At 48.8% G+C, this 16,474-nt stretch overlaps 3 gene segments (V, D, J or C); all 3 read right to left on the bottom strand.

The window, feature by feature from the left end:
• Positions 1-1,858: 1,858 nt before the first annotated feature.
• LOC128846243 (Ig heavy chain V region 3-like) lies at positions 1,859-8,765 on the bottom strand. The segment is given in 4 exon segments: positions 1,859-2,018; positions 7,795-7,902; positions 8,295-8,601; positions 8,688-8,765. Coding segments are annotated over 4 exon segments (621 nt in total).
• Positions 8,766-12,012: 3,247 nt separating this feature from the next.
• Positions 12,013-13,474, bottom strand: LOC128846242 (immunoglobulin heavy variable 4-59-like). The segment is given in 3 exon segments: positions 12,013-12,078; positions 12,982-13,298; positions 13,389-13,474. Coding segments are annotated over 3 exon segments (441 nt in total).
• A 1,099-nt stretch (positions 13,475-14,573) lies between these two features.
• Positions 14,574-16,070, bottom strand: LOC128846241 (immunoglobulin heavy variable 4-38-2-like). The segment is given in 3 exon segments: positions 14,574-14,748; positions 15,617-15,932; positions 16,025-16,070. Coding segments are annotated over 3 exon segments (537 nt in total).
• Positions 16,071-16,474: the final 404 nt, after the last annotated feature.

The following is a 16,474-nucleotide window of genomic DNA, read 5'->3' as shown; positions in this document are numbered from 1 at the left end:
GGCCATTCCCCAATGCCAACTGATGGATATTCCTTCCCGTGAGAAAGCAGCTGGTTGGGTGACATGATTAACCTGGGGGAAAATGTCTAGTATAAGGAAAGCATCTTGCATTAGTTTAGAGACTGACGCAAAACCCTTCCCAACTCCATGGAAACCATCCTGTTTAGTGCAACATGAGCTGTGTCAGGCCCTGTGTTCATAGCCCTGAGGCCGCAAAGTTGTCAGTTGTTCCTTGAAATGTCAATTGTAAATGTCTTCAGCAGAGGCAATGGACTCATCACTAGAACAGAGCTAATTAGATGAAGAGGATGCTTCCTTCAGAGGATCAGCAGCTGTGATTGAAGCAGAAAACTCTCGGAGCGACCAGATTAGTAGAAGGGTCCTGGGCAGATTCATTGGTCTGGGTAAAATACCAAATCCGACTGATTATAACGAGACTACTGATGGGATTGAGCAGTGTTCCCCAACGCGGTGACCGTGGGCGCCATGGTGCCCGCCGGGGCATTTATGTGTGTCCGCCTAGTGCCCAGCAGGGGAGAGAAGCCGCAGCCCCTCGCCTGACAAGGACAGAGAACTCCGGGGCTGCGGGCAAAAAATTATTGGCGCCCGCCACACTCTTCTGAAAACATGAATGTGCTACTGGCCACAAAAAGGTTGGGGAGCACTGGGATTGAGGAATGAAGGATCTTGCCCAATATTAGTGAGGTCCTGGGGCCTGGGCCTCAGCCTGTCAAAGACTCACTGTCATTTCTGCAGGAGCTGGGCGAGATAATCACAGTAGAGATGATGGTGATAGTAAAATCTATTTCCTATTCTGTGTTTTTCATCCATACATTTCAGAGCGTTTTACAAAGGAGTTAAGCATCATTATCCCCAATTTTTGCCCAAGGGGAAACTGAGGCATGTGGCAGTGAAGTGACTTGCCCAAGATCACCGAGGAAATAAGTGGCAGGCCGGGAAATAAATTCCCAGCCGTGCTGCATCTCTGTTTTGTGCTGACCACTATGGGAAAGAGATCTATGGACACCCGCCATGCACCGCGCAGTAACGGGTAGGTAAAGGCAGGTGACCAGCTCTCTAAACTGGTTGAACTGGTCACTGTGTGTTAGGTCAGACTCTGTTCTCAGTTAGGCACTAGAAATCTTGAATAATTCAGTTTAGTGCAGGGGCTGGGTTCCGGATTTAGGACAGGGTAACTAAGAGCAGAATTTGCTAAGTCTTTTCAAATCCAGTGTCTGCACCTTTGATACACTTAGAAATTGTCTGAAAGCTTTTTCTGGGTGTATTTTCACGTGTACATAGTTGTGTGAGTGCTTGAAGTTAAGGATGTGGGTTTTCAGGGAGCTTGTATGATTGTGTGTTTGTGTGTAGGTGTTGGTATGGGTGGGTGAAGACCTAAGTGTGTGTGATTGCATGTGAGTGTTTTTGTGTTCATATCTGTTTGTATATATTTTTGTGTTTGCAAACATGTGTTTGTGTGTATACTTGTGGTGTGTCTGTGTTCCTGTGTTTACGTGTTGAGATGTGTTGCTGTGTTTGTGTGTGTGTGTTTCTGTTTTTCTGTCTCTGGTACAGAAAAGGGGTCAGAAGAGCTCTTAGCACTGCAGTGTCTGATGTTCAGAGGAATTCCAGGGTGAATAATTAAACTCCATTTAGAAATGCTGCTGCCCTGCACATGTTTATGATCCGGGGACCTGCATTTCTTCCCCTGACCAGTGTCTCCGCTGCTCCCATCACCGTGTCCCTTCCTGTCTGTGTCTGGTCAGCGCCCCCAGCCGGAGAACCGCCTCTCCTGCAGCTGCCAGGAAGGTTTGTCTGAGCCCAGACTGGCTTCCCCTCGCTGGGTGTGTCAGTGTCTCTACACCGCGGTGCCCTCGGCTTTCAGGCTGTTCATGTGCAAGCAGAAAGTGGTGCTGTCCTCGAAGGCTGTAGATCTCCCCTGCATGGAGGAGGCGTAACTGTGGATGGAGGGATCATAGTACCTGGCCAGCCACTCCAGCCCCTTCCCGGGCTCCCGTCTGACAGCCAGAAGAAGGCACAGGGTACCCCCAATGATGCTATTCATCATTGGGTATTTATGAGTATTTGCTTACAGGTATTAAACAACTTCCATAACTAATGGACTCCCTGCCCTGTGCACTGTCTCACGTGTATGGGCCTCATCAAAGAACGCCTGTCATCTGGTCTGAGAACCTAGGGCCGTGTCACGTAATGGATCTCTCACCCACCCAACTCCCTCTCTCTGTATAATTCAATTAATTTATCTGTATTTAAATAGGAACCCTCCCCTGTCTCCCCCCCCCAAGGAATTTGCATGCATATTTCACCCAGGGAGGTTGCGAGTTGAACGGGGCTGTCAGCAGGTTCCCTAGGTAGATGGGCTCACTCTATCCAGGCCACAAACGGGCAGCTCCTTGGTACTAGCTGTTGATATTTTACCAGATGATGTTACTGGAGAAGTTCTATAGATCAGACTTGCCCAAGGAAAGGACTAAATTCAGGTTTTGTCTCCCAGAAATGTGTGAGCTGAATGGTACATGCAAACTAATGTTGTGTTTTAATAACTAATGGCACCTTAGAGACTAACAAATTTATTTGAGCATAAGCTTTCATGGGCTACAGCCCACTTCTTCGGATGCATAGACTGGAACATATAGCAAGAAGATATTTTTACATACAGAGAACATGAAGAGGTGGGAGTAGCCATACCAACTGTAAGAGGCCAATCAATTGAGATGACCTATCATCAGCATGAGAAAAAAAACTTTTGAAGTGATCATCGAGATGACCCATAGACGGTGTGAGGATAGTTAACATGGGGAAATAGATTCAATTAGTGTAATGACCCAACCATTCCCAGTCTCTTTTTAAACCTAATTTAATTGTATCTAATTTGCATATTAATTCAAGTTCAGCAGTCTCTCTTTGGAGTCTGTTTTTGAAGTTTTTTTGTTGCAAAATTGCCACCTTCAGGTCTCTCACTGAGAGGTTAGAGAGGTTGAAGTGTTCTCCCACTGGTTTTTGAATGTTATGATTCCTGATGTCAGATTTGTGTCCATTTATTCTTTTGCATAGCGATTGTTCAGTTTGGCCAATGTACATGGCAGAGGGGCATTGCTGGCACATGATGGCATATATCATGTTGGTAGATGTGCAAATGAATGAGCCCCTGATGCTGTGGCTGATGTGATTAGGTCCTATGATGATATCACTTGAATAGATATGTGGACAGAGCTGGCATTGGGCTTTGTTGCAAGGATAGGTTCCTGGGTTCGTGTTTATGTTGTATGGTGTGCGGTTGCTGGTGAGTATTTGCTTCAGGATGGGAAGCTGTCTGTAAGCGAGGAGTGACCTGTCTCCCAAGATCTGTGAGAGTGAGGGATCATCTTTTAAGATAGGTTGTAGATCTCTGATGATGCGCTGGAGAGGTTTCAGTTGGGGGCTGAAGGTGACTGCTAGTGGCGTTCTGTTACTTTCTTTGTTGGGCCTGTCTTGTAGTAGGTGACTTCTGGGTACTCTTCTGGATCTGTCAATCTGTTTTTTCACTTCCCCAGGTGGGTATTGTAGTTGTAAGAATGCTTGATAGAGATCTTGTAGGTGTTTGTCTCTGTCTGAGGGATTGGAGCAAATGCGGTTGTATCTTAGTGCTTGGCTGTAGACAATGGATTGTATGGTGTGACCTGGATGGAAGCTGGAGGCATGTAGGTAAGTATTGCAGTCAGTAGGTTTCCGGTATAGGATGGTGTTTATGTGACCATCGCTTATTAGCACAGTAGTGTCTAGGAAATGGACCGCTTGTGTGGATTGGTCTAGGTTGAGGTTGATGGTGGGATGGAAATTGTTAAAATCATGGTGGAATTCCTCAAGGGCTTCTTTTCCATGGGTCCAGATGATGAAGATGTCATCAATATAGCACAAGTAGAGTAGGGGCATTAGGGGACGAGAGCTAAGGAAGCATTGTTCTAAGTCAGGCATAAAAATGTTGGCATACTGTGGGGCCATGCGGGTACCCATAGCAGTGCCTCTGACTTGAAGGTATATATTGTCCCCAAATGTGAAATAGTTGTGGGTGAGGACAAAGTCACAAAGTTCAGCCACCAGGTTTGCCGTGATATTATTGGGGATATTATTCCTGATGGCTTGTAGTCCATCATTGTGTGGAATGTTGCTGTAGAAGGCTTCTACATCCATAGTGGCCAGGATGGTGTTTTCTGGAAGATCACAGATGGATTGTAGTTTCCTCAGGAAGTCAGTGGTGTCTCGAAGATAGCTGGGAGTGCTGGTAGCGTAGGGCCTGAGGAGAGAGTCCACATAACCAGACAAGCCTGATGTAAGGGTGCCAATGCCTGAGATGATGGGGTGTCCAGGATTTCCAGGTTTATGGATCTTGGGTAGCAAATAGAATGTCCCTGGTCGGGGTTCTAGGCATGTGTCTGTACAGATCTGTTTCTGTGCTTTCTCAGGGAGTTTCTTGAGCAGATGGTGTAGTTTCTTTTGGTAACCCTCAATGGGATCAGAGGATAATGGCCTGTAGAATGTGGTGTCAGAGAGCTGCCTAGCAGCCTCTCGTTCATATTCCAACTTATCCATGATGACGACAGCACCTCCTTTGTCAGCCTTTTTGATTATGATGTCAGAGTTGTTCCTGAGGCTGTGGGTGGCGTTGTGTTCTGCACAGCTGAGGTTATTGGGCAAGTGATGCTCCTTTTCCACAATTTCAGCCCAGGCACGTCGGCGGAAGCACTCTATGTAGAAGTCCAGTCTGTTGTTTCGACTTTCAGGAGGAGTCCACGCAGAATCCTTCTTTTTGTAGTGTTGGTAGGAAGGATTCTGTGGGTTAGTATGTTGTTCAGAGGTGTGTTGGAAGTACTCTTTGAGTCGGAGACGTCGAAAGTAGGATTCTAGGTCACTGCAGAACTGTATCATATTCGTGGGTCTGGAGGGACAAAAGGAGAGGCCCCGAGATAGGACAGACTCTTCTGCTGGGCTAAGAGTATAGCTGGAAAGATTAACAATATTGCTGGGTGGGTTAAGGGAAATACTGTTGTGGCTCCTTGTGGCATGTAGCAGCTTAGATAGTTTAGTGTCCTTTTTCCTTTGTAGAGAAGCAAAGTTTGTGTTGTAAATGGCTTGTCTAGTTTTTGTAAAGTCTATCCATGAGGAAGTTTGTGTGGAAGGTTGGTTTCTTATGAGAGTATCCAGTTCTGAGAGCTCATTCTTAATCTTTCCCTGTTTGCTGTATAGGATGCTGATCAGGTGGTTTCGCAGTTTCTTTGAGAGTGTGTGACACAGTCTCTCAGCATAGTCTGTGTGATATGTAGAGTGTAATGGATTTTTTACCTTTAGTCCTTTTGGTATGATGTCCATCTGCTTGCATTTGGAAAGGAAGATGATGTCTGTCTGTATCTGTACGAGTTTTTTCATGAAGTTGATGGATTTCCACTCCATACAGCTAAATGCAGTGCTTTGCATAATGACAGGTTTCAGAGTAGCAGCCGTGTTAGTTTGTATCTGCAAAAAGAACAGGAGTACTTGTGGCACCTTAGAGACTAACACATTTATTTGAGCATAAGCTTTCATGGGCTAAAGCCCACTTCATCAGATGCATGGAGTGAAAAATACAGTAGGAAGATAAAAAAAACAGGAGTACTTGTGGCACCTTAGAGACTAACACATTTATTTGAGCATAAGCTTTCGTGGACTACAGCCCACTTCTTCAGATGCATAGAATGGAACATATAGTGAGGAGATATATACACAGAGAGCATGAAAGGGTGGGAGTTGTCCTACCAACTCTAAGAGGCTAATTGAGTGAGAAAAAAAACTTGAACTTGAATTAATATGCAAATTAGATAGCTTCAATTTAGGCTTGAATAGAGACTGGGAATGGCTGAGCCATTACAAACATTGAATCTATTTCCCCAGGTAAGTATTCTCACACCTCTTGTCAAACTGTCTGTAATGGGCTATCTACAAAAGTGTTTTTTCTCTCACTTAATTAGAGTTGGTAGGACAACTCCCACCTTTTCATGCTCTCTGTATGTGTGTATATATCTCCTCAATATATGTTCCATTCTATGCATCCAATGAAGTGGGCTGTAGCCCATGAAAGCTTATGCTCAAATAAATTTGTAAAAGAGAGACAAACTCTTCCCTTATGGCCCCGAATCACTTGCACAGCGATTGAGAGAGGAGGAGCCAGACTGAACCTTTCCCTGTGTTTGTACAGCGCCTAGCACACTGCGGTGGGATCCTGATTATACTTTGCCTTCAAGGACGAATCTGCACCTGCCTTGAATGATCCCAAATCCCTAGATACCAGTTTAGAGCCACTCCAAAAGCTACCGCTTTTGTAAGCTAATAGCTATGAGTAAAACAGAGGAGGGGCTCTGCTCATGGGGGTCTTTGCGGGTGAAGGTAGTTGAGGGGGGATATTAGGGGTAGATACAGAGGGCAGGGGAATAAGCCCTGCTGTGAGGTGGGAATGGCAGTGGGAGGACAGGGGGTAGGGATAAGGTGTCTGTGGGGTTCCAGTGAACAGGTGTGGAGGTGTCAGGCAGAGGTCGGAACATTTTCCCTTTATATCAGTGTTATAATAAGGGGAATGGTGAAATGTATGGATGAGTCTGTAGGGGTGGGGGATACAATCGATTCCAAGAAACCAGGGAGAGTATTATTTAAAACTGAGTCCTCTGGGCATTGATTTCTACAGGAATCGGGGTCTGGGCACCTCAGCCAGCACTAGGCGATATTAGAATCTTGTGCCTCTGCTTGAACAAACTCCCAGTAATTGTGTCTGTGAGTGCAAGGGGGTGGGGGGCAGCATTGTTCCTGGGATAGGCTACTAAGCTGAGTTAAAACATCTGAGGCCTCTTGGGGGAGCAAAGTGTTTTAGTCGGGTGTGAATGGAGGGGGAGAGAAGCTCCCTTTTATTAAAAAAATAGTATCTGTCTGTGAGGAGTTATATCTAATCACTTGGTTTCAGTATCAATTAACTGAAAGGAACGGGATTAAATAAAATCCACGGGCTCCTGGAGTTGTGTCTTTTCTCCCAATTCAGTTTATTGTAGATTAGACAGACCTTGAGGGACACAATTTTTGTCTCAGCTCAGACAGTCTTTCAGCCATGATTTGGGGGCTTCGGTAACTCAGCCGTAGGTTAGGGGTCTGTTACAGAAGTGGGTGGGGGAGGTTATGTGGCCTGTGATGTGCAGGAGGTCTGACTAGATGACCAGGATGGTCCCTTCTGACCCTGTGGTGTTCTGCCAACAGCAGGCATTTTCATCCCTTTACCAGAACGCCTGGGTTTTATTTCTTCCCAGGTACAGAAGGAATCTAGGAAGCTGGGGTTTACCCCTGAACTTCCTGGAGGCAGGAGAGACAAATTACTAGAACAGGCAATCAGGATTTAGGACACCAGGGTTCTATTCTCAGTCTCGGGAGTTTTGATTTTCGGGTGGTCCGAGGTTTAGCTCAAAAGTTCTTGCAAACTGCTTTACAAGTAGTGGGGGGTGGGGCGGGAAGAATGCATTTAGGAAAGTCTTTGATCCTTGATCTCACAATGGTTCATTGGAGTTTAATGAACAGGATGTAACAACTTCTTAGGGAAGCTTCCTTCGTTTGAAGGGTTACTTTTAGTTGCAGGGGTAGATACAATGCAAATGTTTGCTGTCAGGGTATACCAGTGAAAACAGTGCGGGAAACACCCTACAAGCATTTCATGAAGTGAAAACATTAAACCCATTCCTATGCACTTAGCCTCGAACAACGTCTGTTGTGCTGGTGCTCGCACACAGGTAAACGAGGCTGGCTCCAGCCTGGGGGGCCTTGGCATGAGCTGGCACTTGGTCTGACAGCGTCACACTGGGCATCTTCCCTTCCGGACTGGGAGAGGTGAGAAGAATCTGTGACCGGGGCCCTGTGGGGTCAGGCAAGCGAAGGAACAATGTGAGAACCGGTCACAATAACCACATTTTACATCAGTGAAAGATCCAGATCTACAAGGAGAGACTGACCGTGGGACCAGGACTCACACCTGAATGGGACTGACTGAAGCAGCGAGGAATGTCTGCGGCGCAGACGCAGTGGGCCTCTGTGAAGCAAAAGGGGAACGTTGCTAGGGCATGAAAGGGTTAAAGCCTTGTGGCCGGTTTGTATTTCATTCCCCTGGATGCTGGTTCTCATTCCTGTGCCCAAAGCCCTGTTGTTTATGTCGCTGCTGCCCCCATGTGGCGCACGGATTCTGCAGCCTGGGTTTTTGCAGGAGCATCAATCGGTTTCTGTGTCACTGTGTCTCTCTTGCACAGTAATAGCGGGCGGTGTCCTTGGGTTTCAGGCTGGTCATTTGCAGATACAGCTCACTCTTGGAATTGTCCCTGGAGATGGTGAATTGGCCTTTCACTGAATCAAGGTAGCGTATATCGCCCCCAGCGCTGTTGAGATAAGCGACCCATTCCAGCCCCTTCCCAGGAGCTTGGCGAGCCCAGATCATACTGTAGCTGCTGAAGGTGAAGCCGGAGGCTTTGCAGGAGAGGCGGAGAGAGTCTCCGGGCTTTTTCACATCCCCTCCGGACTCCACCAGCTGGACCTGGGACCAGACACCTGAGAATAAAGGAACAGTCAAAACATTAGTATGGAAATAGCTAAATATTCATCTGCTTCTCCAGCATGTTTGCATTAGGAAATACCTTGCAAAGCTGCAACAATGAAAACTAAATAGATCCAAACTCTCATTTTCCCTGGTGTTGGAGGACAAATGCACCGGAGGGCTTTGTATTGTCTCTTCGGGTGCAGCCTTAAGAGACGGAGGGAGAAATTTAAACAGGAACCTGTCAGCTTCATTTGCATATTCCCCTCCTTATAGGAGATACAAATGCCTGCCCTTAATGATCTGAACAGGAGTACTTGTGGCACCTTAGAGACTAACAAAGCTTAGGCTTGGTCTACACTAACCCCCCAAATCGAACTAAGGTACTAACGTTAATAACGTAGGTGAAGTTCGAAGTACCTTAGTTCGATCTTACCTCGGTCCACACGCGGCAGGCAGGCTCCCCCGTCGACTCCGCGGTACTCCTCTCATCTAGCTGGAGTACCGCAGTCGACGGCGAGCACTTCCGGGTTCGACTTATCGCGTCCAGAGAAGACGCGATAAGTCGAACCCAGAAGTTCGATTGCCAGCCGCCGAACTAGCGGCTGGGTATAGACGTACCCTAAGAGTCCACGAAAACTTATGCCCAAATAAATTTTTTAGTCTATAAGGTGGCACAAGTACTCCTCGTTCTTTTTGCGGATACAGACTAACACGGCTGCTACTCTGAAACCTTAATGATCTTACCTGTGTGCAGCAATGGTCCCTCCACCCCTCATGGCACAGTGGCACGGACATGTTAGCCTGACTGGGACAAGGACCACAGTGGCTCTCCCACAAAACCTGCACAAGCGCATGGCCCAAGTTCTGGATGAGATCTTTGAAGAGATCACTGAGGCCGATTACCGCAATGTGAGAGAGCACATCAACGCCCTATTCCGCATCTAGGCATGCATGCAGCCCTAACCCTCTTCAACCCAAGAGCCCGCAGCGAATAACTTCCTTCCCAAAATAAAAGCCGCTTACTGGAAACCTCCTCTGTTGTTTATCCTTCCCTAAGTACTGGCCGCCATGACTGGCTATCTTCCTCCTGGCTTGAGAATGGCTCCTGGCTGCATGCATCTAGAGATGCTGGGGTGTCTTCCTTCTCCTCAGCACTCTTATTCCCACTATGCTCCTCCTCCTCCTGCCTTATTGGACTAGGCTCTGAAGTGTCCATGGTGGTACTTGGAGTGGAGGTGGGGTCGCCCTCAAGTATTGCATCCAGCTCTTTGTAAAAATGGCAGGTCACGGGGACAGCACCGGAGTGGCTGTTTGCCTTGTGGCTGGCATTCTGCAGCCCCTTCACTTTAACCTTCCACTGCCGTGTGAACCGGTCATGGCCCCTTTCCATCATGTCCCTTGTTATCTGCCTGAAGGTATCATAATTCCCACAGCTGGAGCCCAGCTGGGACTGGACAGCTTCTTCCCCCCAAACACTGATGAGGTCCAGCACCTCCCCATTGCTCCAGACTGGGGATCGCCTGTCGCATGGAGACATGGTCACCTGGAAAGATGTACTGAGAGCACTCCACGCCTGGCTGAGCAAACAGGAAGGGGATTTTCAAAATTCCCAGAGAATTTAAAGGGCGGGTCTGATGGTTGGTCACCTGAGAGCAGGGCAGTAGAGTTCAAAGTGATGACCAGAGTGGCTAGAACAGGCATTGTAGGACACTTCTGGAGGCCGATCAGAGAGCACTAACAGACCAGGGCGTCCACACTGGCGCTGTGGCGCTCCAGCAGGGGCACATCAAACGTTATTCCACTCGCCGAGATGGAGAACCATGAGCACTGTACCGCGGAGTCAGGGCGCTCTACGTGCCTTGCCAGTGTGGACGCGTCGTGAGTTAGAGTGCCCAGGGCTACTTTAATGCGCTATAACTTGCAAGTGCAGCCATGTCCTCAGGCTCTGACGGGGCTTTGTCTGTGTGTTTGTGCAGGGCCTAGGAAAGTGTGCTAGGTCCTGAATATACTTTTGCTGAAAGGAGAAATTACCAGTTGCCTTCTACAACCTCAAATCTCTAGACATGACTCTAGGGCTCGACCCAAAGTTTATTGCAATCAACACAAAAACTCATCTTAGTTTTAGAGGGTGTTGGATTAAACCTCGAAGGAGATTTTTTTGGTGGGGGAGAGCTATAGAACAAGGCAATGTCTTAGTCAACGAGGTGTGAAAGATAAAATTTTCCTATAAGATTGTGTTGTAATATAGCGGTAGGTTTCCCTCCTTTAAAAAAGGTTAAATGATGTTTAGGACTCTGTCTCCCCACCAATTTCAACATGATTTGAGCACCTAACTCCTCTAGTCCGCTTGAGAATCCAGCCACAGCTACTTCATTTTGTGCACTTGCCTTCTCAAATAATCGGCTCCTGCATAGCAGCGTTTCACTGCGGGTGTCTGATAAATACCAGCTTCAAACGACTCACTCTTCTTTCGGGCTGGGATTTTCCTAGGAAACTAAAGGAGTTAGGAGCCTAAATCCTATGGATTTCACAGAGTTTTCGGGGGCCTAGCTCCCATAGGTGGCCTTTTGTTATTCTGGAGGTCAGACTAGATGATCACAAGGGTTCCTTCTGGTCTTGGAGTCTATAAAATTCCCTTTGTAAATAATGACACATCCTTTGAGAATATAACAGCGACACTGGGTCAGACCAAAGGTCCATTTAGCCCAGTATCTTGTCTTCTGACAGTGACCAGTGCCAGGCGCCTCAGAGGGAATGAACAGAACAGGGAATCATCAAGTGATCCATCTCCTGTCGCTCATTCCCAGATTCTGGCAAACAGAGGCCAGGGACACCATCCCTGCCCATTTTGGTTAATAGCCATTGATGGATCTATCCTCCATGAATGTATCTAGTTATTTTGTGAACCCTGTTGTAGTCTTGGCCTTCCCAACATCCTCTGGCAAAGAGTTCCACAGGTTGACTGTGCTGTTGTGTGAAGAAATATTTCCTTTTTCTTTGTTTTAATCATGCTGCCTATTCATTTCATTGGGTGACCCAGAGTTCTTGTGTTATGCCAATAAGGGCATCAGCGGCTATCAGTGGCTATCAGCCAAGATAGTCATGGACAAAACCCCATGCTCCTGATGTCCCTAAACCTCTCACTGCTAGAAACTGGGACTGGACAACAGGGGATGGATCACTCAATAAATTGCCCTGTTCTGTTCATTCCCTCTGAAGCACCTGGCATTGGCCACTGTGAGAGGAGAGGCTACTGGGCAAGATGGACCATTGCTCTGACCGGTATAGCCGGTGCTATGTACTAGACTAGGTTCTTTTACTGATGCCCATCACCATAGTTTTGGGCACCTCCTGTTTGTTATTGTGATTATAAATTTTTTGTTCCTTTGAGATAATCAATATCATGATATTGCCTTTAATTTTCAGAAGGCTGTCTGATTCCTTGTCCTTTCCCTACCTTGATAAGACTTGTCACGCCCCCCGAAGCCCTGGAAACAGGGGATGATATGACAGGACCCCGGGAATTATGGGCTGTCCCCACACAGGCTGCTGGATAATTGACTCAGCTCCTTGTCTCATCCTGGCTGCGGTAGGATTCCATTGTACTTGGGAGCAGCGCCCCCATCTGGCCATATCAAGAGCTGCAGCTGCTGCTAAGGAAAGGCCTCGTGTATCGCTGGCGGGATGTGGGAGTGACGCCCGAGTGGGGAGGGGGGTGTTTGTAGATGGGGACTGGGCAGGGAGAGAGACGAGCTGAGTTACCCACTTTCTCTCAGGCAGTGTCTGGCAAAGACCAGAACTGAACCCAAATCTTCTTAACCCAGTCCCGTGCCTTCCCCTAAACCTATCCCTCCTCCCATAATGCATTGCAGCTCGAAGGCTGATTTTTGGAGGTGCTGGGCCCCGGCAGCTCTCACTGACGTCAGGCAGAGCAGTGCCCGCTTAGCGCCTCTGACACTGGCTCCCCTGGGGCAACGTTTCCTGAAGCGGTGTCTGAGTTTGGGAGACTGAATATTTCAGGGCCCAACGCGAATCACAGGGAGCCTGACTCCCAGGAGTGGATAATCGCCCACAGCTGCAGCTGCTGTCACTCAGAGAGGCAGGCGTGGAGCATGCTTTGCTATTGAGGCCCAGAGTATCTCACCATTAATGTCACCGTCCCAGGTGCACATTTCAGGGGGAAGCGCAGGGAAGCGGAGCATGTAAAATCCCTTGGTGGAGGGGGCTGGGAGGGTGGGATGCAGGGGGAGAAACGTGGGTGGCTCCTGAGATCCCACTGTCGGCAATGCCTCGTCTGTCTCATCCCCTACAGCACTAACTGAATGTTCATGTCGGCTGATTAGAAATTCGCTTCCCCTTTTTGTGCCAGTCCCTGCTCTGCTCTGTGTCACTGTGTCTCTGGCACAGTAATAGGTGCTGGTGTCTGCAGCTGTCAGCGAGCCGAGCTGGAGATAAACTTCATTTTTCGAGGTGTCCCTGGTGATGGTGACACGAGGTTTGAGAGCCGAGTTATACTCTGTGGTCCCCCCGTTAGCTGTATCCCGGATAAACCCCATCCACTCCAGTCCTTTCCCAGCAGGCTGCCGGTTCCAGCTCCAGTAGTGGTCACTGACAGAGACTCCAGAGACTTTACAGGTGATACTGAGGGTCGCTCCCGGCTTCACCGCTCCCGGGCCGGTCTGGACCAGCTGCACCTGGGACAGGACACCTGGGAGAGGGAAACAAAGCAAGGACAGAATTAGCCACGAAAGAATCTGTGGCTCTGGTGCTAATTGTCTCGCTCTCAGTAAACACTCACAGGAGGGGGCAGAGAACAGGGACAGGAAAAGCAGCAGAGATTTCATCCTCGTTTTCATGCAATGAGGGAAACTCCCCAGGGACAGGACCGGGCAGTTCTGTGTCTGGGGAGAGACTGAGGCTCCTAGAACCAGGGGTTGGTATTTAAACAGGAACCCCCGGGGAGGGATTTGCATGCGGGTTCCCAGGGTGGGTATAAGAGCTGGCAGGGGGTGAGCGCTCAGTACATGGCGATGTCCCCTTCGGACAGGGGTCCCCTCTACACCCAGAGAGACCCTGCGCTCAGCTCAGCGTGGCTGTACATTAGCCTTTGGTGATTCCCCTGTGGCTCTAGGAGACTGGCTCCCTGTTGCCATTGTGTGACTCCACCTAGGGGCTCTGCGTGCACAATTCCCACTCGTGTCAGTGGGCGGTGGGTGCCCAAATCCCCTAGGCGGGTTGGATAATCTCAGCCTTACTGAGTCAGGGCTTCAGTTCCTCCTCTGTAAAATAGAGCTAATGACACTTTCCTGCTTCACATGTAAACTCCAGGACTGGTTGTGAGTTGCTCACACGCTCGGGTGACAAGGGGCAGAGAAGAGCAGAGACCGGTTGGGGGTTGGGCATCCAACTGCCAGTGAAACCCAGTGAGATTCTGTCTCCAAAATGGTGCAGGTTTCTTGATAACCCCCCAGCCTGACTCCATGGAGTCCATCTACAGCATGTTGTACTCCGGAGTCGGGGGCAGGTCATTTCCTCGAGGTGGGAAAGAGAATTCGGAAATATCAAGGAGTCTGGTGGCACCTTAAAGACTAACACGGCTACCCCCCGATACGTGAATTCGGAAATAAATCCCATGGTTTGAAACAGGCAGATGTTCACACTACACACAGGAGCAGCCAGCACAGGGGAAGCAAGAGGATTCAGTAAATGGAGGGGGATTTTTTGGGGGGAGGGATAACACACTGATTTGGGCATTGGCCTGCTAAACCCAGGGTTGTGAGTTCAATCCTTGAGGGAGCCATTTTAGGAATCTGGGGCAAAAAATCAGTCTGGGGATTGGTTCTGTTTTGAGCAGGGGTTGGACTAGATGACTTCCTGAGGTCCCTTCCAACCCTGATATTCTATTATTCTAAAGGGGGCTGGGTCCTGGGAGAGGGAGAAAGGTTGGGTTTTCCCAAGTAGTTTTCAGGGAAGCCAACAGCGTTCACGGCAGGAGCAGGAGGGAGGGAAGTTGGGAGACAGGAAAGTTCTGGGCTGTCTCCAAAGGAGGCCTCTGATTGTGGTAGGCCAGGAGCGGGGCTGGGACACACACTGGGCGGGGGCGGGGGGTTGGCACGGATATTAAACCTTGTCCTTTAGGGTTCAAACCAGTGATACTCAGACCTCAGGGGTTCAGGAGCCAAATTATCCATGAGTATTACCCAAAGAGCCACAGTAGTGTGAATGTCAGGGAAAATATTTAGAGTGTATGTATACATATAGACACACTCTCTCTATATATTTAGTATATGTACACAAATATTTATATATGATATAATGATATTTAGATATCTATCTATCTATATGTCTGTATACCTATATCTATAAAATTCCCACAGTAAGTTAATAACTTAGTGCAAGTTGATCACTTTATTGGTTAATACCATAATAAACACATCCTGATTGGTTAATAACTTGGATGGGTTCGTAATTAAATCACACCAGGTGCTGCAAAGGGCGGCAGGAGACACATTAGAAAGCCCCTTGTGGCTGGAGAGCCACAGTCTGGGTGTCGCTGGTTTAACCCAATCTCTGTTGGAGACCAGGGCGAGACCCGATGTGGAGGGTGGATTCTCTCACATCCTCAGCTGTGGGGTTCTGTGAAGCAGCCCCGGCTAGTCATGCTCAGAGACAGGATATTGGGCTAAACGAACTTGACTTGAACCTCGCTGGGATTTCCTGAGCTCCGGAGGGGGAAATGCAGCGCTGAGTGCTGTAGCTAGTACCAAGAAGGGTTGTGTGATGGCTGCTGGGAACGAGACCTGATTTCCCTTGGGGGAGTCGTGAGATGGGATCTCTGTGTGTCTGTGTTACAAGGAGCTGAGTTACGAGACAAGGAATTTTTCCTACCCCCTTTCCACCTCCTAAACCTCCTTGTGACCAGTGTCTCACCCCGCTTCTACTGGAGACGTGTGACAGGGCCCCGAGTGACTCTAGACAATCCACTTCCCCTCTTTGTACCAGCCCCGCTTTGCTCTGTGTCCCTGTGTGTCTCTGGCACAGTAATACATGGCGGTGTCTGCAGCTGTGAGGGAGGCCAGCTGCAGGGAGAACTGGTTCTTGGATGTATCTGAAGAGATGGTGGTCCGGCTTTGGAGAGACGCAGCAAACCACTTTCTCCCGTCATGTGGGTATATACATGCTACCCACTCCAGCCCTTTCCCGGGGGGCTGCCGGACCCAGTTCCACACGTAGCTGCTGTCAGTGATAGAGACCCTGGAGACAGCGCAGGTCAGGGTGAGGGTCTGTCCGGGCTTCACGACGCCCGGGCCGGACTCGACCAGCTGCACCTGAGAGAGGACACCTGGGAGAGGGAAACCGTTTATGGAAGTAATTAGTCAGGCAATGAATCTGTGGCTCTGTCCCTAATTTCCCCGCTCTGTAAAACACACTCACAGGTAGGGGCCGATAACAGGGAAAGGAAAAGCCACAGAGATTTCATTCTAGTTTTCATAAAAGAAGGGAAACGCCTCAGCGGGCAGGACCAGGCAGTTCTGTGTCTGGGGAAAAGCTGAGACTCCCCGACTCAGGGGTTGTATTTAAATAGGAAGGTCCCGGGGCAGGGATTTGCATGCGGGTTCCCCAGCGGGTATAAAGGGAGGGACACCGCCAGGCAGGGAGCGCTGTCTGTGGGAAGCAGAGTCACACATCCCCTTCCTGTCTGTGGTGGCCCAAAGTCATTTCACGTTCATTGGAGCCCTTCAAAGGCAAGCAACGAAGCAATGGACTGTGGATCAGGTCCCTACACTGGGGGTTTCACCCAGGCCCAGGGCATTCGCTCCCTGCTGCCGAACGCCCCGGGCAGAGCTGAACAATAGAAACGAGAGAGAGGAGATGTCCAGAGAC

The sequence above is a fragment of the Malaclemys terrapin genome, chromosome 12, assembly GCF_027887155.1.
Source record: "Malaclemys terrapin pileata isolate rMalTer1 chromosome 12, rMalTer1.hap1, whole genome shotgun sequence".
NCBI classification, from domain to species: domain Eukaryota; kingdom Metazoa; phylum Chordata; order Testudines; family Emydidae; genus Malaclemys; species Malaclemys terrapin.
This window is presented reverse-complemented; position numbering and strand designations above follow the sequence as displayed.